A 25,292-nucleotide genomic window follows, 5' to 3' on the forward strand; every position below is an offset into this window, starting at 1 on the left:
AAAAAGTTTCAATTAAGAATATGAGATCATCATATAGTACAGTCTGGTTTTCTAGCCATGACTTTCGTCCTCTTTGAACTTAAAGCAGTGTCTCCAATGTTTTGGCACTTTCTGTTTTACATGATAAGCAACTTGTAACTACTAGTGTATACATTCAATTAACAGCTATTTGATAATAAAGTAAAGCGATATTTTTTATTTTTCTTTAAAGTATTGTTATGAGGATCAAATTTGGTCTGCATGCCAAATGCATGTTCACTTGTACAACAATTTTATAACTTAATCATACTGTTGCATATCAAATTTAATACCTCTGCACCATATCTAAATTCCCATGCTTTTATGGGCATAGTAATCCGTTAAGTTAAATATTAAGTGTGTCATTTTAATATTACATATATACTTGCATTATTAATTAAAGTGTGATATATAAAGTGTAATTATATATAATCATTAATTTAAAAAAATGACTAAGATTGTTCTAACTTTGAAGTTTGTCATATCTATACTGGTATTATATCACACTTTCAATCATTAATTGAAGATACACTCAGAGGTAGCTGAAGTGTTAACTCTAGTGCACAAAATTGCCATGGATCCAATGGGTTTTAAACAGCAGACTGGAGATCCAATATAAAGAAACAAATATTATATCTTTTGTTTTTTGGGATTTGGTACAATGTAATATATAATTTCATGAGAAATCATATGTATATATAAGAGAGAGAAGTGTGAAATAAGATAGATAATAGGATGAAGGAAAAAAAAAGTGTTGAAATTGTTATAAAAGTTTGTTGCATAAATAATACTACTCTGATTTCGTAGACCAAAAAATAAATTTGATTTCATAGACATGCTCTAATAGCATACATAGCTAGGATGAGTAGTGGTTGTGATGAATTCCTGTGATACCCTTCAAAGAATGACGTGTGATTTTAAATATATATATATATTATTCTTAATTTCTTTGAGAAAAAAATGAATTTTCTTTTAATCTGTGTCTTTATTTTTAAATTTAAATGTCCTCTGTCTTAATTTATTATATTATAATTTCAATTTTTTTTAAAATACATGACACGATATTAAAAATATTAAATAAAATTACAAAGAATTAAACATATTCTAAAAATTATTATAGTTTTATTGTAAAAAAAAAATCACGATATTAAAATTAGTAAAAAAGTTTCGTCACTCATCATGGTTTTATTCAATCCAAAATGAATTAGCTAAACTTTTAGATTAATTTCTATACTAGATAGGACATCATTTGGTCTTAATAATAAAAGAAGGAATTTGAATACTCCTTTAACATCAATAAGACGAGTATTCTCTAAGTAAGATTAAGAATAAATTAAAAAATAATTAAATCAATTAGAATAAATAATCATATTATTATTTACTTAATTGAAGGGTTAAAGTCAGAACTAATCCACAAAAAGTCTATTAGCCCATAAAACTGCTTATAAAAGGAAGGTAAGAGATACAGGTAAATGATTGACTTTCGAATATTTAATAGCATTTATTACCTAAATTGACACTTTCGAATATTTAATAGCATTTATTACCTAAATTGACACCTAACTTTATCATCGGAGTATCTTTTATAGGTATACTCCTCCTACATCAGACAAAAAAAAATTAGCAGTACTGACAAGGATATGACCTTATCTCACAACAGAGGAGTATCGAGAAGATCAGTGTATCCGTGATAGGAACAATTTTTAAATACCAAAGTCCTAATCCACAAAAAGAAAAAAAAAATAAAAAGAGAAGCAAATGACCATGTTATTCCAAGTTCAAAAATAATTACTTTTACACCCAATTGTATTTGGGAGATAATGAGGAAACCTAAGAAGTGATTAAAAAGGAAAGCATAAAAGCTACTTTAAGATTTCATCTTAATGAAATAGGAAAGTAAATTTACCCTTTTCTCATATATAGTTGAGATTTGAATGAGACTCCACCTCACTGGTGGCTTTTGTCTTCGTGTAATGGAATTGGACTACAGTGCAAAAAAGATAGGTAATTGAGTTAAAAAAATATATATAAATAAACAAATAGACAAGTTATAAATGAGCTGAGCAAATTAAGATAGAGTTTCATAGGTTTTTAATAAATTAAGGTAAAGTCTTCATTTTAACATATCTAAAGAAATAAATCAAGATTAAGCATTATAAGTCAACTTAAACTTTAATTAGTTGATTTCACTCAACTCCCTTACACCTGTAGCATGATCAGTTTTGTATCATGACATAAGAAGTATGATGTTGAAATTATATATATAAACATTTATGCAGAGAGACAATTCCATTTTTGCAAGAACTGAACGGTCCAGTTAAGTAAAACACTTTATATCATATTCTTTAGGACACATTAAAATTTAGTGAAATCTATTAGATAAGAAATGAAAAAACTCACATTTTTAATAGATCTCGTATGAATTTCACAATAAAAAGGGTGTTTACACCGCAACGCATAATCAAAAGGATTCACATGAGGATCACCAGCATGACTACTGTAGACAGTACTAGTTGTTCATGTACCTACATCGTGTTTTGATATTTTGGATGAGAAAAAAAATTAACATTGCTGCTGGTAGTTTACTTGTTAAAATTTATAAGACGTAACACTCAACGCTAGTGGCTGCCTTACATTAACATATGCTTAGCTCGGAATTATTAATTAAAACTTAAACGCTTGTATCATAATTATTAATTAACATTGCTTCATGGAGTACTTAAACGATTGTATTTGATTACCCGTTGAAAAATTACAACACAATATGGGAGGAGAAAAAAATGTAAGAGTAGGTTTTTAACATTAGGCGAAAAGTCCGTTTAGTTGTATTTTAACTACAAAATAAACATACACTTGGACGATACAATTAATCGCTTGGGTATTTTGCTTTTGAACATTTGGACAAACTTATAACATTAACATTGGTAATTAAGCAATTGACGAATCTATTTGGTAACCAAATCCATCCACGTTTTTATGAATAAGCTCTCATTACAAATTCGAAAATTTAGCATTTCTCTACTACTTTAAGAGAATACATTAACAACATAAATGATCAGGAACTCATATTCCAATGTCAATAAACATTTCTTTCTGTCGGAACTATTAATCAATAGCAGTATGGGCCTTTTTCTTCTATGAGGGAGGAAGCAGTGGAACCCGAAGGGCGGGTGCTAAATCCTTGAGATTAACATTTCATTACTCCAACCTCCTCCTCCCCTACTAGGCTTTAGAAAAACAAAACTGTAACCAAAAACGTAGGATCCAAACAAAACAGTTTATCTTGATACTGCATCCAAAAATAGGGGGAAAGAACAAAAATTTAAATAAGATAACAGTTTAATATGCTAAGCAACATATGATATATCAGAGATCGTGTGGCCCTGCAGCCATGCCTACCCTGCACGCCTTCAGCCTGTGGGAAGGGACCATACATACATGGAAAACTGAGCCATAAAGATCAAGAAAGATCTAAGAAGAATCGAATACCATTTACAGTATGTAAAAGGTCATCATCGACGACCTCTTCTGCCATTCCCACGTTTACCTCTCCCTTGACCATGAAAACCTGATCTGTGGGTCTTAAGCCCCAAGGATTGAACTCCTCTCTTTTTCCGGTGTTGCACTTCTTGATCTTCCTTGTCTTCCTTATACTTAGCTGAGCTTCTCGTGGTGAAAGTGATTTCCCGTGATCCTCCTGGACCCTGCTTAACACCACGTGGAACACGAGAAGATTGTTGATCACCTTTGAGAGCTGCCACTCTATCTCCCATAGGAAGTGAATCCTCCCCTGCAAGTGATTTTTGGCTCCAGAATGCCTCTGCATGCTGCTCATTCTTAATTTCATACATTCTGCACATTATGTAAAAATATATCAGTAATTAAGAATCAAAAGACATGGAACAAATATAAAGAATGCATATTTCATAAACATGCAGCCAATAAAGAGAAGGAAAACGTAAAGGCATTGTCATAAAAATTTGATAAAATGCTCCAAATCCTCACGGATCACCCTATTTATCTCCCACAAAGGGAAAGACACCTTACAAGGAAATTGGTAACAGATTCTCACCTTGGAACCCGAGTTTTCTCTGTCACTCTATTCTCAGGTTCATCTTTTGATGATGTTGATGCATCAGAATCACTTAGACTTTGATCATCATCTGACATGACAGGTTCAAAATGTTCCTTTAACAAAGATGTTTGCTTCTTAGAACCCATAGGATGTAAAGCCAGATATTCTTGCGAGGAATCCTTAATCTCAAAATCCTGAAACCGAATAAGAAGTAAAATCGTAAGCAACAGAAATGTCTCATTTAAAGAAAGAGAAGTCAAAACAAACAAATTACATGGATCCACCATATTTCCCATCATATGCTTTCAAATATTTTTGTGCTCCAGTTGAATTTGAAATTTGTGGTCAGAAGTTCTTGGGTACATAAATTTACAATGGGCATCCACAAGAAATTTAAAATGATATGCTCACTGGGGCGGAAATTATTGCAACAATGATTTATCTGTATGCCATAATTTTTGTACATCATTAATCACAACAAGTGTGGGCTTTAAATTCAATTCAACCCATTGAGGACGGTGGAAAGTTATAATGTTAAAATGCATCAGCTATGCGAATGAGAAGTATCTTGAAACTTGTTAGAATAAAAGGGCTGAGGAGAGAGGATAAAGTCATTAAAAAAGACTAAAACAACTGGCAAATTTCAGATTACAGTACCTCATTAGTAAATATAGCTTTAAATCTTTCATCTTGAAGATCTTGCATGCTAAGCCCTTTCTTTTTCTTGGATGCCTTTTTAGTTTCACCATCATCAGCATCTCTCTTCTCATTTTCAGCTTCTTCACATTCAAGAAGGCGAGCTGCAAGGGCCCGATTAACTTTAGGTAATTTTTTCCTGATCTGCAAGGAGAATGATTGAGGCATAGCAATGGATTAATATTCCAATCCAAATCATTTAATCACCCTTGCCTATGTAAAATGTGAATAGAAAACTAAAACGATTAGTGAAGGAACCAATTTTACTGTGATTCTTGAGGCACGTTCAGCTTCCATCTTTTCTCTCTTCTGCTGTTCGATATAAACTTCATATTCAAAAGGATCTGCCAGTGCTTTTGCCTACAAAATAATTGATGCGTCATATGATAAACAGAATCTAGGTCTAGCAACATCTAAGAAAAATAACTTCAACATAAAGATGATTACCAACATTACCTTAATCAATCAAGATAAAATATTCTAAAAAATAAAAGAAAATTAGAGTGATAAAAAAAGGGAATGAAAAACTATGCAGCGGATTGATATCCTCCAAAACTGACAAAGTAAAATGCAAAACGAAGAGAAAAATAAAAAAAGCAATGATACCTAGTCTTTTTGCACACAAGAAAAGAGAACTCCCTCGAAACAGCTATGAGCTAACTATCAGATAGAAATCACATACACAGCCCTTTCCAAAATTCAAATTTAAGGGCAAAGAGACACCATTGAAAATGTGAGCATGTCTCAAACTAAATACACCATAGACACACTGACACAATTCGACCTCCTTTTTCTACCATAAGCACTGGGACAAACCAAGAGAAACTGCTTCAGCACCCAACATTCACCCCATGCGCCAAACACATTATTCCAAAGGAAATTAGCCAGTTTACACTGTAAAATTAAATATGGCCCACACCAATAAATAAGCACATGATAAAAGCAAGAAAAGGATCTTCAATCTCCACCATGAAAGCCTACTCAAGTTCTTAGATGTTTTGACTCATAAGATGCCAATCACTCATGTCTTTTTCCATTGAGCTAATAAATTAAATAGTTTTTTGTTTACGAAATTAACATGATAAAAAAATTCACCGAAAAAACTGAGAAAGTAAACATTCAGTTAGGATAGTAAGCAGAATTAAGAAAAAGAAGATGAGAAAGGATATTTCTGAATTCTAACTTTTGTGATGGAATGCAGGTCTGTAACTGAGATATACAAAATCTGGGTAATTAGTTGTGCAAAAAGGGTATACAAAGAAGAAAGAAAGTGCCTAGGCAGTTAGAGAGTTCCCAACCTCTTCCCAAAATCCTAACCTAATTCCAGCCTACCTCTCCTCCCTTAGTCTTTCCGTGTATTAAACAGATCCCTTTACCTCACAGCCAACTCAGCAGTTGGTTACAAACTCTCTTGAATCTTTAGGGTATCTTTTCCCTTTTTTCCTAGAGTAATATCTAGCGAAACTTCTATCCATTTGGGCCTTGTCAACATTTTAGACCTCATCAGGCTCTTTGGGGTTAAAAAAAAGATATCAGCATTTCAATAACTCAAGATACATGTAAAGAAGAAATTGTGCTGAAGACAACCCACCTTTTTGTATAATGCATGATTAATAAAGAAGCCATGCATGTAGGCTCTAAGTAGATTGGTGCCAATCAGGTTGGTCAAATTTAACCTCTCAAGCTCCTCCTTTGTCAAAAATTTGTAATGATCATAAATAGTAGTTTGTCCACCCATGTCTAACTCCTCCTGTAAAAATAGTTCTAATGTCACAAACAAAGATAACTAGACTAAAAATCTAATAATCAATATATTAAGAACATACAGTGAAATTCTCTAGGGAAGAACACCACTTGGGAGCAGGTCCAAGTGATGGTATGAAGTAAGATGGCATTTGGCTACAATCTAAGGCCAGCAAGATCAAACCACTGCCAGGAAATGTACACACATCATTTATGGTTCCTGTTGTCGGTTCAATGCTGGTCAAGCCTTCTCCCTGGGAACAACAAATTACAATCTATTACAAAACCCAATGCTGATGAGCATACAATATAAATGCAGTTATTATTTAAATGTTTAGGAACAAGGAATACCAAGCTCATCTAAACATAAAATGAATGTACAATTTCGTTTAGATATTGCAAAAACATCCTATTTACAAAAATCCTTCACTGATAGCCAACAAGTGAAACACAATATGAAGGTAATAAGTTGAACATGATTATATATAATCATGAACATTTTGCAAAAGTCTGACATCTTTTAACAACTATATCCAAAATATAGAATGTTGAAGATGTTCCAACATGTCAAAATTGAGTTCTTGAAATCAATCATGCCATGCAACATTATTGATCATTCTTTCTCCTAGGTAAATGATAATGACTGAACTAGTAAAAAACGACAATATGATGCAGAATTTTAATGAATGAAAACAAACATGACCAAGGAGTACAGATCAATTTGGAGAATATAATTAAACTGTTAATCGGAATTATGTGAGTAGGAGCCAAAATCCCTACCGTTTCAGGATTCCATATCCTAACAACATGACTATCACTGGTAATCAACATTGGTTGTTCATAGTTAAGAGTACGATGCCACTTAATATCCAATATTGAACTGCCATACCTGTAAGACAATTTTTAACCAACCGTTAATTTTATATAATAATGTTAATACAAACATAAATTTCTTGAATGAGAATGTCAACTTACATATGATCCTGTATTCGTACAGGATGTGATGAACGCAGATCATAGATGAGAACCTGCACATGCAATATTAAGATGTATTAAATATCCATGTTCAAAGGGACAAAACACATGGAGATTTTGTTTAGAAAATATGAATGTATTTCCGCAACTAGAATTTTTTCTGCTAAAAGAAATAAAAGTTTTCCTTATAAATAGCTGTTAGAAAAAAATACGGAAAATTAGTCCATCCTCTGTACTATCTCCATTTTGTGTTTACTTTTTAAATCAGCTGTCTAAGAGGTCTAATCATTTCCTAACAAAACTAGGGATCATGTAAAAGGTTCAAGCTTATCTTCTGACTTTGTAGATTCAATTACTTTAAAATCCAGCTGCCTTTTGGGCCTAGTAATAAACCACCTGTTAGAGATATCATACCATTCTTGGACCTCCAATTAACAACTCAGTCCTTAACATGGTATTGAAGTCTGAAAAGACGAAATGGTCAACAGTTGATCATTGGTGCCCCCATTGCTCCTAACTAAATCAAACTTCAGCACAAGGTAAAACTGGGCCTACGCATTACCCATTCCTGAAACTCAATAGGCTGTTGCATGAAGGGGTATTAGAAGGTAACTTCAAGTCACAGACTTTCACCATTGGGGGTTTTCTGCTACATCCAAAATTCTCCTTTATCTAATTTTTTTCCTTATCTCTATTTTAGTCACTTAAGATTGTATGGAGTGCAATGTATATTAGATTTCATTGTCAGAGTCACAAAACCATTCATGGAACTCCACTTAACAGCTTCAACTTTTGGGAATTAGCAATTAACATTGCCCATCTCAAGAAATAAGTCTGGCTTATCTTAATAGTATACATCCATAAATGCAAAACTACAATTGTGAGATGAAGACAAGCTTTCCTTAAAATCCCATATAACACAAGCCATGACTATTGTTCAGCTCAATCATAAAGAGGACAAAGTAAGTACTACAAAATTTGCTACAACTGTTGCAATAAGGACACTAGTCACACAGCAATTATGCTTTCATGGGCAAATAAAGTAGCATCATTACCTTTCCTGCACTACTTCCAACAGCCATTAAGAAACCTCCATCTGCATCAAACTCCAATGCAGTGACCTCCTACGAACATGGAAAGGTTAACAATAAAGATGTCAACTACACAACAAATTTTACATAGAAATCTACAACCTCAATTTTGGTTTTGATATGGACAAATGGAAATGACAAATGTTTCCTGCCCATTTGAAACTTGTGTGAGTAAATAGATGGGCAGGTATATGAGATTGCGATACATGATATTTACCTTATAACAAAAGCTTCAGCACATAAAAAATAAAATAATATATATATATATATATATATATAGGCAACTGTGAGAGAAGAAATGCTACCTGGTCTACATCACCACTAGGTCCAACAGCATCAATTCTACCAACTGAAGATCTCACACGCATGTCAAAGCATTCTACAGCACCATCTTCGCCACCACAGGCAACTAATCCGTGAAGCTTGCTAAAAAATTCAGATAAGATTCAAGTTCCAGTGATTCAATACAAAATTGCAAGGTGCATAGCCTCTAAGGAAAATAAAGCAGGGAAAACAGTATTAAGTTCCAGTAATTACCTTCGAGAAACTACATTCAATGCAGGGGACTGTGTGTTTAGGGAGGAGAGAAATCGCCCCTGACAAGTAAGAGAAAAGAAGCTTTCCATTTTCAGGATTCCTTTCTTCCAAATTTCAACTAAATTGAAACGGTATATACACACTACTAATGACATTATCATCACAGCAAGCTATAAGCTAAACACCTGCTCTAAGTTAATTCTGTACAGATCTGGGGATGAAGCGGCACAAAGCAAGTCACACGACCAGCAGTCATAAGTAATATCCCTTCCCATCCTATCAAATGAGATCGATAAATAGCCATTTTTCAACATAAATCAGATTTTACACTCCGAGAGCAGCACACACAAAGCCTAGAGAAGAAACCTTGGTATGCGCAAACTGTAGTGCTTTCCATATTTCGCATGTAGACAAACAGAGCGATCAGCACATAAGAATGCAAGTTTTGAATAGTCATCAGTCAGAACCTACACCATCAAAAAACATTCACTCATTACAATGAAAAAAAATTAAGAAAATATGTAGTTACCCCAACAAACTAATCCCTCTGTAAAAGACTGCTTACAAACACAATATTCATTAATGTAAATATAAATAAAACTAAGCACAACTATTGGAATATAAGCACACCCGTTTTCAAGGAAATAATTACTTGTTTTTCAAAAGTTCTTTCTTAAAATAAAACTACAAACGCTTTTCGTATCCCATACAAAATTGCATATACTAAAAATTTAATAAATAGTAATTTTTTTATTGAAAATTGTAGTATTTAATAATATCAATGCATTAAATTTGTAACTTTCAATAAAAATTTACAATACATAGATTCTTATTATGCACAATTTTACACAGGTTTAGCAAAAACCAAACTAAAAAATATAAATGATTGTTTTTTCAAAATAAGCTGAACTAAATGTAGAATAAATTTCCAAGCCAATCCTCGAGATTATGAGTCTGGCATTATAGTTCTTAAAATTTTAAAAACTCTTTATTAGTCTCTGACTTTGGTTCATTTTAATCCTTTGTTACTCTATTTTTCACTCTCTCGTTTTCCCCTAAAAAGAATAAAGTGAATGTCATTTTCCACTAAAAAGAACAAAGTGAATGTCATTTTGCAAAGCCAACATTAAGAGGTGCGATACAAAAAGACTAATTTGAAGGTTTATTTCCCCTTTATATTTTTTTGAAGTAAAGTTAGTTTGAGTACCTGAAAATCAACAATCTCCGAATCAAAATGGCGTTCGAACTTCAACCCTAGCTCCCTCACCTCATAGACTTTCACTTGCGAAGGATATATACCTTCAACATCAAATCAACACAATTTTTCACTAACACACATCATCGTTCCTATCCACATTTTCATCAAAATCATAATCAAAATTGTACCTGAAGCTATGATATACTCTCCATCAGGAGTTGCCTTAATCTTAGTGGCGGCGGTTGCGAACCTCAAATCCTCGAGCAATTGCAAGTTCTGCGTGTAACCTAAAAATCAAAAACAGAGATATGAGCGAAGAGAAGAACGAAGGAAAAGAAAGAGAGGAATCAGAGGTAACTACTTTTCACGTTGCGATGAGATTTCTTTTTCTTAGAAGAGAGCCATGAAGCGACTGAAGGTTGCTGTGAAGCTATCGTGTACATCTTGACTCCGTTAATGGACGTTGACTTCATGCCGCCGTCACGAGTAGCCATTATTACTGTTTTCGAGTTTGGAGTTCTGTATTCTTCAACAATCTGTTTGTTTGTGACGTGAATGGCGAAAGGTAACAAAGCACGAAACGGAGATTAAAGTGATAGAAAAAAGAGATAAACAAACAAAGACTAAGGAGGTTGCAATCGTGTCGCGCGGTGGTTGTAGAACTGTACCAGAGGAGAGAGAGTGTGTAAAAGAGAAGATGGCAGGGCTTCTGTTCGCGGCGAGGCGAGAAAATTTTAAGGGTTGTTTGGGGGGTTTTGGAGGGGAAGGTAAATTTTTATTTTTAAATTAACAAAATTATATAATATTTACGATAGCAAATAATATAATTAATATATTATGTTTATGTTAATTTATTATTTTATATTTTAAATTTTGAAAAATATTAATTTAAAATATGTATCTAAATAAAAATTTTGTTTTTCTTTTTTAATTTTATCTTTTAAATAATTTTAGAAAGATTTTTTATCGATTTTAAAATACAAGATTTTTTATAATATATATATATATATATATATATATATTAATATCTGTTGAAATAAATATTAAATTTAGATATTTACATTTATTTAATGAATATAAATATAAAATTAATTAATTTAATTACGAATTTGAAAATATTATAAATTAATTAATTTTATAAATTGTTATATAAAAATAAAATTAATAAATACTTTATTGTATGATTTTATTTTAATGAGTATTATATTTTTTTAAATATAAATAAATATTAAACTTTAATAACAAAATCGTATATGTTTAAATTGGGTGAAATTTAATATAGTAATGATGAAGATGTTAGGCTTAAGGTTTGTTGACTCTGTCTCCCTCACTCCTTCCATTCCCAAGTTTCTTAATTTTCATCCTGCAAGGTTCTACTCTCAGTCTCAACCCACATTCATTCACTATCTCAATGATGCCGTTGCCTCATTCAATCGCATCCTCAAGATGCGTCCTAAGCTTCATATCACTGAATTCAACAAGATTTTAGTATCCCTTGTGAAGATGAAGAACTACCCTATTGCTATTTCCCTTTCTCAAAAATTGGGATTCGTGGGAATTATGCCAACCCTTGCTACTTTCAACATTCTCATCAATTGTTGCTGTCAAATGCATCAAATCACCTTTGCTTTTTCCATATTGAGTAAAACTCTCAAAATGGGTTATCAACATGATACCAGAACATTTAATACACTTATGAATGGTATGTGTATTAGTGGTAAAGTTAAGGAAGCACTTTACTTTCATGATAATGTGGTAGCACAAGGGTTTGAGTTGAACCAAGCTAGTTATGGGATTTTAATCAATGGGTTGTGTAAAGTAGGAGAAAGAAGAATTGCCTTGCAGTTGCTGAGAAAAATTGAAGGTCATTCAATCAATCCTGATGTAATTATGTACAACATAATCATTGATAGCTTATGCAAAGATAAACTCTTACTGATGCGTGTGATTTATATTATGAAATGGTTGTCAAGAGAATTTCAGCAGATGTTATCACTTACACGTCTCTAATTTATGGCTTTTGTGTTGTGGGTCGGCTGAAAGAAGCTATTGATTTGTTTAAGGAAATGGCATTACAAGACATCAACCCAAATGTTTATACATTTATTACATTGGCTGTTGCATTAAGGAAGGAAAGTTGAAGAAAGCTAAAAATATGTTAGCTGTGATGATAAAAGTGTCCGTGAAACCTGATGTTGTTACTTATAATTCTTTAATGGATGGACTCAGTTAATGAAGGAAACAATGTATTCAACAATATGGTTCCATCGGTGTTGTCAAATGGCGGTTATGGTGCCTAATGGTGGGATTTATGGCAGTATTTGTGCTCTTTTTGATAAAGATGAGAATGATAAGGCAGAGAAACTTCTTCGTCAAATGATTGATGGAGGCCTATGGAAAGACTAAAACTTGGTGAGATGCTTTCTAGTTTCTAGTTATTTTGAATTTTGATTATGACATGCTAATATTTGTTTCTTTTGTTAGCTAAACGACAAAAGAAGATGCACTATATATTATGTGCTCACTTACTCTTTAGCTACAAACAATGGTTGATTATTTTGAGAATTCACATGACTGTCCTTTTTCACCCCAATGTGTTGTTGACATGCCTCATTGAACTTTTCAGTTAATGCTCATTATTCATGTTTTAGAATTCAGATAGCATACCTTGCAGAAACTGTCATGATTATTTGAAATTCTTTATCTCTTTCAGTTGATTCTATTTATGCAAAATTATGGAAAGTAGAACTTTGTTTTTTTATGCTTCATATATGTTGTGGTCTTTTACTAAAATGGAAGAGTTAAAATACAAGCTTATTTTGTTTGCATCATCTCAGTTATCTTGGTATTAAAAATTCATTGTATTTTTTTGTATGTTTTATTTTGATGATAATTATTTAAAGAATGTGTGTTCTAGTGTTGATGTTAAATTTACATTTACTAAAGAATGAATAAAACAGATATAAGGAATGAATTATTTAGAAGGCTCACATTTTACTTTCTAGTTTATTTATGATCATTTATTGTGGTTTTTAAATCAAAAGTCCTAAGATACATAATACCCTGTTGCAAACTTTTTGGAGGATTTGAAAGCATCTCCGAGCTTACTCATTGTCACAATTCACTTTTTGCTGGCAAATTTTCCTCCTCTAGTGCCTCAAGTATCAAAACAGTTTGTTGACTTTCTGTTCCTAATAAGCAGGACTTATAATGAATGCCAAGAACATTTTGTGAGCAGCTACTCCAGACAATGCTTTCCATGCATAGACAAATATGATAGTTTTCAGATGCTAAATAAACACACTAGATTTTCCTTGCTGCCTTCTCCAGAATATTTCCCTTCTTGGTGAGTTTACATCAGCTACATTGCATAGTTAGAAAACTTTCAATGAATTTTTTGGTACAAGTTAGCTTACTAGAGTTACAAAGCTCTTATAAGTTTTGTTTTTAAGCTGTTCTTACTTTATTTCTTATAGAAGTAGATCAAAGTTCTTAACTTGCGTTAGATTGAGTAGTCAAATTGCTTTCGCATTATTCTTAAATTAGAAAGAACCAATATACCCTCCTCTTGTTTCTATTATCAATATCACTAACCCCCATTCTACGTTATTCTCAAGATCTGTTTTGAGGTTGACTTGTCATAATTGTTAGCAGCCATAACTTGTGGTATCTTTACCACCTTTAGAAATATTGTTCATCTGCTATTTTTCGAGCAGCTTTATTATGATTGAAGAATTAGCCGAGAAATGTTTGAAGCTGAGAAAGAAAGTACGACGGGTGTAAGAACTCACTGCTATGAGAATTCTGATACATTGATACTCTCTTGATTATATGTTTTTCTTCCTCTTAGTTTCTCCCTTATGATTAATGTTACAAAAATAGAAAACTGATATGGCCTTTAATCAGGTCATTTCAACAGTTGGTTTCTGAAGTCAACAAAAGCTAATTATTATTAATCAACAACTTTCTGCAATTAAGAATGTAGCATCTTTTTGTGGACTCATCATATAAGAAATTCCGAACAATAAAATATTGATACAGGACAAATATAGATATCTGAAAAAGTAGCTGTCTTTTCAGTCATGTTATGCAAAACAATCTTGCAACCTTGAGTCTCTTGGGACCATGAGTCTATAGGTGAATCTTAATCCATACATGTTCATCTTGGTGTTTCATGATATCCTGTCTCTGGTACTTATCTTGATATATTAGCTAGGTACATGATCAAATTGACTAGAGGTGAGTCGTAATCCATCCATGTTCATTGTTGATGTTTCATGATATTCTATGTATTCGTCTTGATATATTAGCTAGATATACAACAAAATTTATTAGAGTTTTATAATTATTTGTTAAGGTTTTCTGGACAGTTTATCATATTTATGTAAAGAGTGAATGTTGAATTGGTTTTTGATGTAGGTCATAACTTCAATATCTTGAAGTTGTTTCATTGATGCTGTATATTACTCTTTCCTGGTGTAGCTTGCTGCTCAAGGAAACCTTTGTCGTGAACATGTGGAGAAAACTGTGACTTGTGTGAATTCTTTAAGGTTGATCCCTGTGAATTCTTCACTGGATCCCGATGTAACACTAGCTTGACGTTAAAGGCACTTATCCTAATCACCTGGCACGTAAATTCTGGAATTACTAAATCTGATTGTTTTCATGATCTATCTACTAAGGCTTCTGGAGTAACTTCACCAATTTGTCCCAATCATCTTTTAAAAGATCAGAAACTCTTGTGTGCAAGTTGTTACTGCTAGTACAAGTTAACAACATAATTCCCCGAAGATTCCAATTGTTCCACAAAAATGCCATGCTTGAAAATGAATGAACCTTTAGCCATATTCCTATTCTTGGTTCTTTGTATTTTCCTTTATTTTAAGGAAGATCTCTTATCCTACCAACTCTTTGTAATCATCTTCTCTTTGTCTTAATGAATTTCTTCTTTCATATGTTAAAACAGTTTCTGATTAAGGAAACTTCCTCTGCTGTGAAAGTAATTAGCATCAAGCAACTGTCCTAACCAGCAGATATCTTTTTAAGAATTTGATACCCTTTTGTACCAATTATCTCTTGTCAAATCCAAACTTAACTAAATTTCTAATATGTTAAATGGTTACTAATCTTCATACTTGTCTTTAGCATCACTCTTATTTCAGGGAGCAGAATCTCCTATATTTGTATAATATTTCTGAGTGAAATTAAACTCTTGGCCTTGTGACATAAATAAAACAGTAACTTGAAAGCAACCCTGCTAATATAGTATTATAAATTAAGAAAAACCAGGTAGGAATGTTTTGAAATTCTCCTGTTACATTCATTCTCTTGATTCATGCCATAATTAATATATTAAATGTAATGCATAATCTGCGCATAACCAACCATATGTGTTTTTAAACTTATAATTTATTGCACATACTGCAGTCTTAGTTTCTGTTGGGAAGCTACAAGGGCAAGTAATTTTTATGCTTTGTTTCGGAAATAAAAAGAAAAGGAGAAGAAAGAAAATAAAGAGAGAATGAATAGATTTATGTCTGTTTGTACTCCAACATGTATTGAAACAATGGATAGAGGGGGCATCTCTATATGTTTATTGTTGATAGTTTGATTTGCTTTACAATAATGATAGTGGACTAGCACGAAGTATGGTAAACCACAAGATGGGTTATGGCATTTCCTTTACTTGTCATGCTTTCAAACCACAAGATGAATGTTTTCTTTCAGGAGAAATAAAAAAAGGCAATATCTGAATTAAAAAAAAAAAAAAAAGATTGTTAGAGGGATAAACAATCAATGCCAAATTATATAATATGCCCTGATAATGCTTAATGAGAGGACTGAGTTATTGGTCCTTTCTTTAGAATTTTTTGTTCTTTTTCATTTTCTTCTTTCACTCTTTTGTTTCGATGCTTATGTACCTTCTTTTCATAAAAAATTAATTCTAATAGTATATTCTTTTAGTCTGATTAAAGATTATTCCCTTCATAATTTGCTTGCAGAAGCAATTGTGAAGAATTTGAATTACAATTTAGTGATCAAGAAGGGTTGAGAAAAACTATACTTTTCTTACATGTTGCCTTCTACGTATACCAATTGTATTTAAAATTAAGCATGGCACCCTGCTTTATTTCTTTTTGACTTTAATAAGATGCTCCATCCTTTCATAAATACAATCATAAGCCGTGTCTAATAATGTATAGGCCTTTTTGGTTTGAGCTGATCCATTCTTGTTCTTATGATTATATTTAGATTCACTATAAGTAAACTAAAAATCTTCGGAATGATGAATGTGAGTGACACATCGTGAGGAAAATCTCTATTCTAATAAACAATACAGTGATCTGTCAACCAAAATTCACCCCTTAAATTAATGAAAAGGTTTAATCAATTTCCATTGAAATATATAGTCACATCCACAGAAATACTTGTGTGCATTCCCAAATATTTTGAATTAATCAACAGTATGTAGTTACACAAGAAATAGAATTGTAGAATCTCTTTATCATACTACTAGTGATTTGTTTAGGGGGTACTACATAGATATTATTAAATTAAATAATATAAGGCATGTCTATTTTAAAAATTAATAAGTTTTAGAAATGTAAAAAGAATAAATATTATAATTATTAAAAGTAAATATTTTATTATATTAAATAAAATTAAATGAAGAGATAAATTTTAAATTAAAAAATAATTAGTAAAACAAGAAAAAACACATGACATAATCTGGAAGCGAACTAATTTTGAAAATTATTTTTATTTGAGAAAAAAAATTAATTGTACTTATATAGAGATTGATTAGAATAAAATCAATGATGTTCCCACTACAAGGGAAAAGAATAAAGCATGTGTGTAGTTAGATTATTTAAAATTGAATACAAAAGCAGAAACATTGGGAAATTGAATTGTAGAATAGATAACGAATCGCATGGAGGAAAAGGCAAGACAGAGGAAGAATAAGAACCCTTGACAACGTATTGTAATTTTATGGGGAAAAGTTGAGTGAGTACAAAGTTTTGCATTTATAATATACCAGCTCTAAAATCTACATAAAAAAATGTTACACTTGTGTATATATGACAAGACAAGCCAATGAGATTCCAAAAATTTGATCCCTTAAATAAATAAAAAAATAATATATATATATATATATATATATATATATGTATATAGGGGGCAGGATCTTCTTACAACAGTGTAAATTTAAAAACTCTTACACTCAATCTCAATATAAACTTTTCATTTAACTTAAATTTAACGGATTATAATTTATTATTTTATTGATAATTAAATTTAAGTTAAATAAAAGACATAAAAAATTTTAAACTCACACCTGTGTAAAAATTCTTTTTTCTATATATATATATATAAAAAAGTAGGATTCTTCTCACACTGAAATAAATTTAAAAATTTTTACAATTTTTCATTTAACTTATATTTAATAGATTATAATTTATTATTTTATTGACCATTAAATGTAAGTTAAATAAAAAACTTAAATTGAGTATAAGAATTTTTAAATTTATCTTTGTATATCTATATATATATATATATATATATATAGGAAATATACCTCTCTTATTACTGATAATACCCTGTGACAATTGGCGAGTGAATGAGCTAGCAATTATGCATTTAAAATTTAATTAAGTATTATGTACAGGTTTTGACTTGATAGAACAAATTAGAATGCGGATGAAATTCAAGTGCAATTTTGTATGTGTCATTGATTGTTTATTAATTAAAATTATTTTTATTTTAATAATATGAGATAATATTAAATATATTTTTATTAAATAAATTTTAATTAATAATTAAAATTAATAACTCCTAAATAACATAAGTTTTGACTTTAGAATAATTAAACGATGGTGCAAAGCTATCAAGAAAAGAATTTGAATTGTCTTTAAAGGAGTTCAAAACCAATTTGATGAAATAATCTATTCAATTACGGTTGGTTTAAATTTGTTTGATAAAATATAAGATTTGAGCTTAAAATTTTGAATTTAAATTGAATTCAAATTTTTTAACTTAATTCGATCAAGTTGTATACAAATTAAATTTGCTAATGTTTGTTGTTCAGAATAAATTTTACATCAATTAATAATTGACCGGTCTAATAAAAAGTGCAACAATATTTTTAAAAATAATAAAAACTCTTTAATATTAATTGTAAAAATAATTGGTATAAAAAGTAAAAATAAAATAAAATAAAATTTACATTAGTTGTTGTAACATGTGTAAAAAAATTTAACTTTCTATATTGACTATATCTATCGATTCTTCAACCAAGATAAAAAAAATTTAATTGATATAAAAAAACTTGTTTTACGCTAATAATAAATAAAAGACAAGCTACGATTAATGAGTATAAAGTATTGAAGACGTTTTAAAGAAGATGGCAACCACTATTTATGGTAATTAGCATTATTTATTAATCACAACTAAAATTTTACATTAGTAAATACAATGACATTACACATTTGTTATTAAAATAAAAAAAATAGTTAATAAATAGTACCAAGAACACTTAAAAAACATCAAATAAGTTTGGTTAAAAATGCATGTTGTTATGAGAGAACATTTGGGAGATAATTGCTACTTTTCTCATACGTGGAGTAGAGGGCAAGTATGCATATTAGTCAATTATTTATGCTAGAAATAGAAATAATTGTTCTTGCCTTCGTCAATTATCCTCTTAAGTCCCTTCTAAGCTAATTGACAATGTCTTGTAACTTTAATAACCATTCATTAGAGAATATTCTAATATTTTCATTACTACCTTCCTACAACATATTTCTTCCCTTGACCAAATTCTTCATTCAATATCTATGATAACATCAATAGTGACTAAAAAAATAATTTCATTATATAGCATGATGTTGGTCTTTTACTACTATGAAATCACCTTATTATTTTGCTATTTGAAAGAAATAGACATGTTTTTCTTCAAAATCAATTAGGGTAACTTCAATATTTTTCATTTATTGATAGCATCAGCACTTCCATCCTAAATTATTTCTTGGTTTCTTAATTTGATGCCTCAGCAATTTTAATATACACACGATGTCACATGTTACTTGCATTACCACGCTGCAAAGACAAAAAAAAGTAACACCAAAATATGGGACCAAAAGTAGAATTGATTTATTTCAAAATTATATAAATTTTAAAATTGATTATATTTAATTGATTTTTAATCTTAATTATCTATATATGATTATAAAATTCATGTTTATTTATATTTGATGTGTGTGTGTGTATGTGTGTGAATAATGATTTTAAGATATTTGGTATTTGGTTTGAAAAGTTTTTAACAAATGAATTTTTATAGTAAAATTATTAAATAAAGGCATGGAATTTTATATTCATTTGTTATTAATTAAAAACAAAATAAGAAAATAGAAGTTGGTTAGAAAATAATTTGATAATTTTAAATTATAAATTTTAAGGTTTTAATTTGTTTATGAAATTTTTTTATCAGTATGATATTTATAATTTAGTCAAACATACTAGGTTTTGATGATAAACTGAAGCCATGCAATGCAATGTTCTCAGCAATTTCAGAGTGTGAAAGATGAGTGACACCAAGTTTGCATCTCTCTCTCTCTCTCTCTCTCTCTCCCCCATGCATCCATGGCTGGAGGTCCCTAACAGCTTCCATCATGTTGCTAAGTTATATAAGGAACCATGAAAGTCAAAAATGGAATAAAAAAGAAAGAAAAGGTGATAAAATAAAGGAAACTCAATCTCAAATGTCCCATGTATTGGCAGGACAAAGCAAAACCACTAACTTTGTTTTGAATATATCAAATAATAGTCTTAAGATATTAATCAAAAACTTAAAGTAATTTTATATGAAATTATGTTAATATATATATTATAAAAATATGTATTAATAATATTTTTAATCATTTCAAAAAGTTAAAAGATTATATAGTTGCAATGGATGCCCTGCCCTACTATACTTTTTTTTCTATTGGTGTCAAAAGGTTGTTGGAAATGAGAAAAAAGAATTGCTTTTTTCTCTTTAATTTTTTTTAGTCTTTCAATCATAGTGCAATTGATTGCAAAATCATTTCTCACTACACTCCCTTCAAGTGTGTTGGCCCCATATTGCTTTGGAATTTGTGCCCATAGTAGTACGAAAAAGAAAAAAACAATTTTAGATTATTTTTGAAATTTAATAAGTATTTTAAAAAAAAATTCCAAATAATTGATTTTAACAGCATAAAAAAATAATCATTTTAATGGACTGATGTGTGACTAAAATCGTTTCCTTTAACAGTAGAGTAATTAGCCTTAATTATTAATTTTCTACATAAACGACTTGGATCTTGCAAACTAAATAGTAACCAGGTTTTAAGATATTTGGTAAGAAATTAGATTTTTTTTATTAAAAGTAATATTTTTAATGTTAATAATATATTGAATAGTATAATATAATAAAATAATTTTATTTATTAATTCATTAATTAATATCTTAAAATACTAACTAATGAAACTCTTGGAACATTCTTATTATAGATGTGTCTTATATTCTTAAACAACTTTGTAAAATCAATAACTCCATTAAAAGTCAATGAAATACTAAAAGAAAGTGCAAGATATAAACAATTTTCTAAAATTATAAAGCGAAAAATTTACTGTATTAAAAAGTTATTTAAACGTCATTATTTTATAACATATGTAGTATAATTGCTTTTACTATCTCCAGATAAATTACCAACCCATTAATTCAATTTCCAATTTTTTCACACAACAATTTGATGTGTTTCACATTCACTCAGGACGTGTTTGAAAAAATAATTCAATTAATAATATTTAATTAAGACTGATTCAATCCAATATCATTCTTGATTTTATGATTTTCAATTATTTTTTACAATTTATATTAAATTAAATGGTTTATATATAAACATCCTTACAATTTATATTCTTTAAAAAAGTTAAATATGAAATTTTTAAAAAATTAAAGAAATATAAGAAATTTTTAAAAAAATTATTTTTTATTTTAAATTTTTTAATAAAATTTTTCTTTACCTAAACAGGTAAAATTCAAGTACGACATAACCAGCAGTTGTTTCATTGAATAGAATTAAAGCACAGGTCTGCAAAAGTTACTAACATTGCCTTTTGCTTTAGTTTCTTGTCCTCCTACTAATCAACATAAAGTACATTGCATTATTTCAGTAGGTCACGTTTGAAAATGCAACAAGGTAATGCAATTTCTTTTTTGAAAATTCATTATAATTCTTACAATGGTGCACATTCAAAAATAATTATTATAATAATTCTAGATCAAACATTGCTATATGTGGCACTCAATAATTTTAAAAGATAAATCAGTTAAGGCTTAAGTAAGAAGGTCTAAATTTAATTTGATTAATGATTTCATTCAAAATGTTCATAACATGCTATTTACATTTGAGATATAGTCTAGGGGAAACTTTGGAATTTGTTTTTAAAAATATTTAAGCAAACTCTAACTAATGTCACAAGAATATTGATTATGAAAATAAAATATTAATTATTTTTTCAATAATGTGCAAAACCTTAAAAGTCAAGAAAAAAAAATGAAAGGAGTATAAAAATACACACTTTCATTATTTATAATGTATTACTAACTTAATTTTTAATAAAAACTTTGAATCTTGCTGACTATTATCTTAACAGTACGTATTGGTTAAAAAGTTAATAAATAATAAATCTTAATCAAAATTACGTATATTCATTAAAAGTTATAAATATAAATGCCTTTCTAAAATTTAATTCCTTAACAAAAACTCTTTAAGACATTAAATTAACATTTTCTATAAAAAAATTGTTAATTTTTTTTCAATTAACACCTTTAAAACATTCATCAGTGGGACCAAAAATTTATAAGAGTGTTTGTTCTCCCTTCTTAAAATTGTCCCTGGATCTGGTGCCCACCTCATTCTGTGTCTCAAGAACTTAGCAATTTTCATACAACATCAGTGTAGGAAGAAAGTAATTAGAGCATTGATGGTGATTAGAGAACATTGATGGTGATTAGAGTGATATCAAAGAGGCTAAGCCTACCTCGTTATAGGTAGGTCCAACCTGCATTTATACAAGTTGGAAAATAAAACACACTTTTGCCTCTGATATGTAATGTCACATTTTTCTTCTTTTTTATTATTAATTTTAACAATTTTGTTAAACGTAAATTTTAAGACTAAGTTTTTAAACATTTTCTAAAAAAAAAAAATTATTATATTTTTGTTCTAAATAAAAGATTAGGAAGTATTTTTAAACTAAAATAACTCAAGACTTTTGCACATGATACACTTTTTATCTCCAAAGTCATATTTTATAATAAATTCTTAATTGTACTTTTAGTTGTCATCATATTTTAACCGTTATATGATACTGATTGTCTTAATTTTAATTACTAGTATTTAATTAATTTCTTTAAATTTTAAATATTTAAATTAAATTTTTTATTTTAAAATTTTATTCAATAATTAAAAATATAATAATCATACTACATATAATAAAATAAATAAAAATAACTTATTATATTTTTTATTAATTTATATAAATAATAGTATGTCACACATTTATTATGTTTTTATTGTTTATCAGGTAAAATTTAAAAATATATTATTATTATATATATATAAAAGATTTTTTCATATTAAAAACTCTTATATTTAATCTAAATTTTTTATTTAACTTATATTTAATAAGTAATAATTTATTATTTTATTTACCGATAAATATCTTGAAAGTGTAAATCATTGTATGGATGTAATAAATAATACATGCACTATGAATGACTGAGTCAAGTTTTATTAAGCTCTTATAATTTATTACATCTATTTTTATGAGATTATATAATGATTATTAATGAGAATAAGCATTTTGTGGTATAAGATATGAGAGGATGACACTAGAAAACGTTGTTGGGGGGATTAGAAAGGAATATTTGGAAGGTGATGAAAGGGAATTAAGAAAGTTACAAATGAGTTTGAAATAATAGGGTTTAGAATGACAAATATGTGGAAGCAAACAAACAACCCTTTAGGACCTCTTTCTTCGTCTCTATGTGTCTCAGTGTCCCTTCACACATTCAGGTCAATGGGTCCACCAAAAATTTCAACATTCTTTATCTCACTATTACAACCACCGTTCATTCATTCATTCATTCATTGCCAATCATAAAATTACCTCATATTGCTATCCAACTTTCATCTATTCACCTACACAAGAGTTTAAACAAAAACACAGAGTATATCAATGCATGTTGATCCAAGTGACAAACAGCTCAGTGTTAGTAAGTGTGATTTAAAGCATTGATTTGTAACTATCATGTTCTCACAGATAAATTTTCCTTGTTAAAATCTCTTTTTCCTTTGTTAAAATCTCTTTTTGGGTTTCCTTTTGTTAACAAATGATAATTCACCTTTCGTAAATATATGATAACAAGATAATAGACCTATGGCAGCCGCTCTAGTTTTCATTTGTTTTTTTAGTTTGTTTTTTTCTTGAGATTTGTGTTACTTTGTGGCAGATGATTTGTTAATGTTAAGCTATGTATTTTATCCCTTAAAATATCAACTTTTTTTATTTAATTCTTGTATTTTTAAAGAAAAGTATATATATATTTTTAATTTTCATATAACCCTACGGTTAGTTTTGTCGTCAAAGTATCGTTTATAAATAATACAAATTATTTATTTAATTTTTAAAATATAACAATTTTTTAGAGTCCTTTTTTTTTCTGATAGAATCCTTTTATTATTTAGATTCTCATTTTTTAAATCACATAAACACTTCTGTTAGGATGACTCAAGTTTTAATAATAAAAAACATATTTTTCTTCTATTAAAATCCTCATCAACCTAAGCATATACTTTTGGTGTAAATTAAGTCATAAATTTACCTCCTTTAATTATTAGAAAAGTTCTAGTTCATGCTCTTAATTATGATATTATTTATTAACTTTTATAAAATCATTTAATAAATATATTATTATTAGTAAACTTTAGTAAAAATAGTTTGTGATCAATTAAACTATTCAATTTTGCAGAAAAGTTTTTTTCCCATTAAGTAATTGTCTCTTTTATTAAATATATATGTTTTCTTTTCTTTAACTCGTCAGACAGAAAATTATCTGTTCTCTCTTCTATATTTGTACCGCAAAAAGAACTGTCATTACTTGACAAATAAGAAATATTATGTAATTTGTATATTTGAATTAACGAGTCTCTGCCATATAAAGCTGTTTGATTATGCAAAAAAGCACAAGGAATAAGTGCTTTTATGTGACAAATTATACAAGATCAATTTCACGCCCCAAAAGTGATTATACATTGAGAAAGACTAGAACATCAAAAGCATTAGATTTGACGAGGATTTTCAACATCAGAACTTCAACCTTCATGAATGCAATTCACTTACCATAATTATTGTTTGAAGAGAAAAGTGTAACTGAAAGCTCCATCTTGAAAGATATATATATAAAAGAGTATTTAAAGTTGAAGGAGTTTGTTATTATGAGAAGTGAAAAACATTAATAATAATAATTATTAGATTAAAATAAAGAGCTTAAATTTGATATTATTATCATATTATCTATTTTTTCTTTTTTTTTTACTGTTTATAATTATTGTTTCTCGCCTCTTACTTGAAATATTATATATATATATACTCTTAATTAACAGTCAACTTTTTATTTAGTATACCAATCTACTTTAACTAAATTAAAGTTATCTAGTGTAAGAACATAGGCTAGTAAATGCGTATATCTTTGTCAATTTTAAGCATCCACGCAAAATATATGAACGGCGCATGAGAGTTTCTTGCAGTACAACTAGCGGATAAACTAGAAACCAAGATCTTTTTTATTTGTCAAAGTTACCATGTGAAATAAATATCTCTATCTTATGTAAATTAATGAAATCAAAATATTATATTAAAGGTTATATTT

At 29.3% G+C, this 25,292-nt stretch overlaps 2 protein-coding genes across 3 annotated transcripts; one reads left to right on the forward strand and one right to left on the reverse strand.

Moving 5' to 3' along the window:
- Positions 1 to 2,931: 2,931 nt before the first annotated feature.
- Positions 2,932 to 11,061, reverse strand: LOC113867167 (nucleolar protein 10). Of its 2 annotated transcripts, none has more exons than XM_027502263.1 (16): positions 10,695 to 11,061; positions 10,522 to 10,620; positions 10,343 to 10,434; positions 9,502 to 9,602; positions 9,321 to 9,411; positions 9,136 to 9,194; positions 8,904 to 9,024; positions 8,563 to 8,631; positions 7,508 to 7,560; positions 7,313 to 7,421; positions 6,616 to 6,786; positions 6,381 to 6,539; positions 5,057 to 5,149; positions 4,751 to 4,933; positions 4,091 to 4,287; positions 2,932 to 3,870 (listed from the first exon to the last, which is right to left on the reverse strand). In XM_027502263.1, exons 1-16 carry the CDS (start codon positions 10,825 to 10,827, stop codon positions 3,531 to 3,533), a joined length of 2,070 nt encoding a protein of 689 aa, XP_027358064.1. In that variant the 5' UTR covers positions 10,828 to 11,061; the 3' UTR covers positions 2,932 to 3,530. The 2 variants fall into 2 exon arrangements, with proteins under 2 accessions (XP_027358064.1, XP_027358063.1); XM_027502262.1 differs by having other exon boundaries at positions 6,616 to 6,807; positions 10,695 to 11,041.
- A 559-nt stretch (positions 11,062 to 11,620) lies between these two features.
- LOC113866743 (pentatricopeptide repeat-containing protein At1g62680, mitochondrial-like) lies at positions 11,621 to 12,739 on the forward strand. The gene is made up of 3 exons (XM_027501546.1): positions 11,621 to 12,217; positions 12,307 to 12,426; positions 12,563 to 12,739. Exons 1-3 carry the CDS (start codon positions 11,621 to 11,623, stop codon positions 12,737 to 12,739), a joined length of 894 nt encoding a protein of 297 aa, XP_027357347.1.
- The last annotated feature ends 12,553 nt before the right edge of the window (positions 12,740 to 25,292 follow it).

Source organism: Abrus precatorius, unplaced genomic scaffold, assembly GCF_003935025.1.
Source record: "Abrus precatorius isolate BTA unplaced genomic scaffold, Abrus_2018 Scaffold5, whole genome shotgun sequence".
Taxonomy (NCBI): Eukaryota; Viridiplantae; Streptophyta; class Magnoliopsida; order Fabales; family Fabaceae; genus Abrus; species Abrus precatorius.

What these genes read in the sequence shown, in the direction of transcription:
- LOC113867167 (XM_027502262.1), bottom strand. Translation starts at nt 10,827, where the DNA reads ATGGCTACTCGTGACGGCGGCATGAAGTCAACGTCCATTAACGGAGTC. An exon ending in TACAGTTTGCGCATACCAAG is followed by an intron (nt 9,412 to 9,501) that starts GTTTCTTCTCTA and finishes CTCATTTGATAG; the next exon opens with GATGGGAAGGGATATTACTT. An exon ending in ACAGAATTAACTTAGAGCAG is followed by an intron (nt 9,195 to 9,320) that starts GTGTTTAGCTTA and finishes CTTACTTGTCAG; the next exon opens with GGGCGATTTCTCTCCTCCCT.
- LOC113866743 (XM_027501546.1), top strand. Translation starts at nt 11,621, where the DNA reads ATGAAGATGTTAGGCTTAAGGTTTGTTGACTCTGTCTCCCTCACTCCT. An exon ending in GTCATTCAATCAATCCTGAT is followed by an intron (nt 12,218 to 12,306) that starts GTAATTATGTAC and finishes ATGGTTGTCAAG; the next exon opens with AGAATTTCAGCAGATGTTAT. An exon ending in TACAAGACATCAACCCAAAT is followed by an intron (nt 12,427 to 12,562) that starts GTTTATACATTT and finishes GGATGGACTCAG; the next exon opens with TTAATGAAGGAAACAATGTA.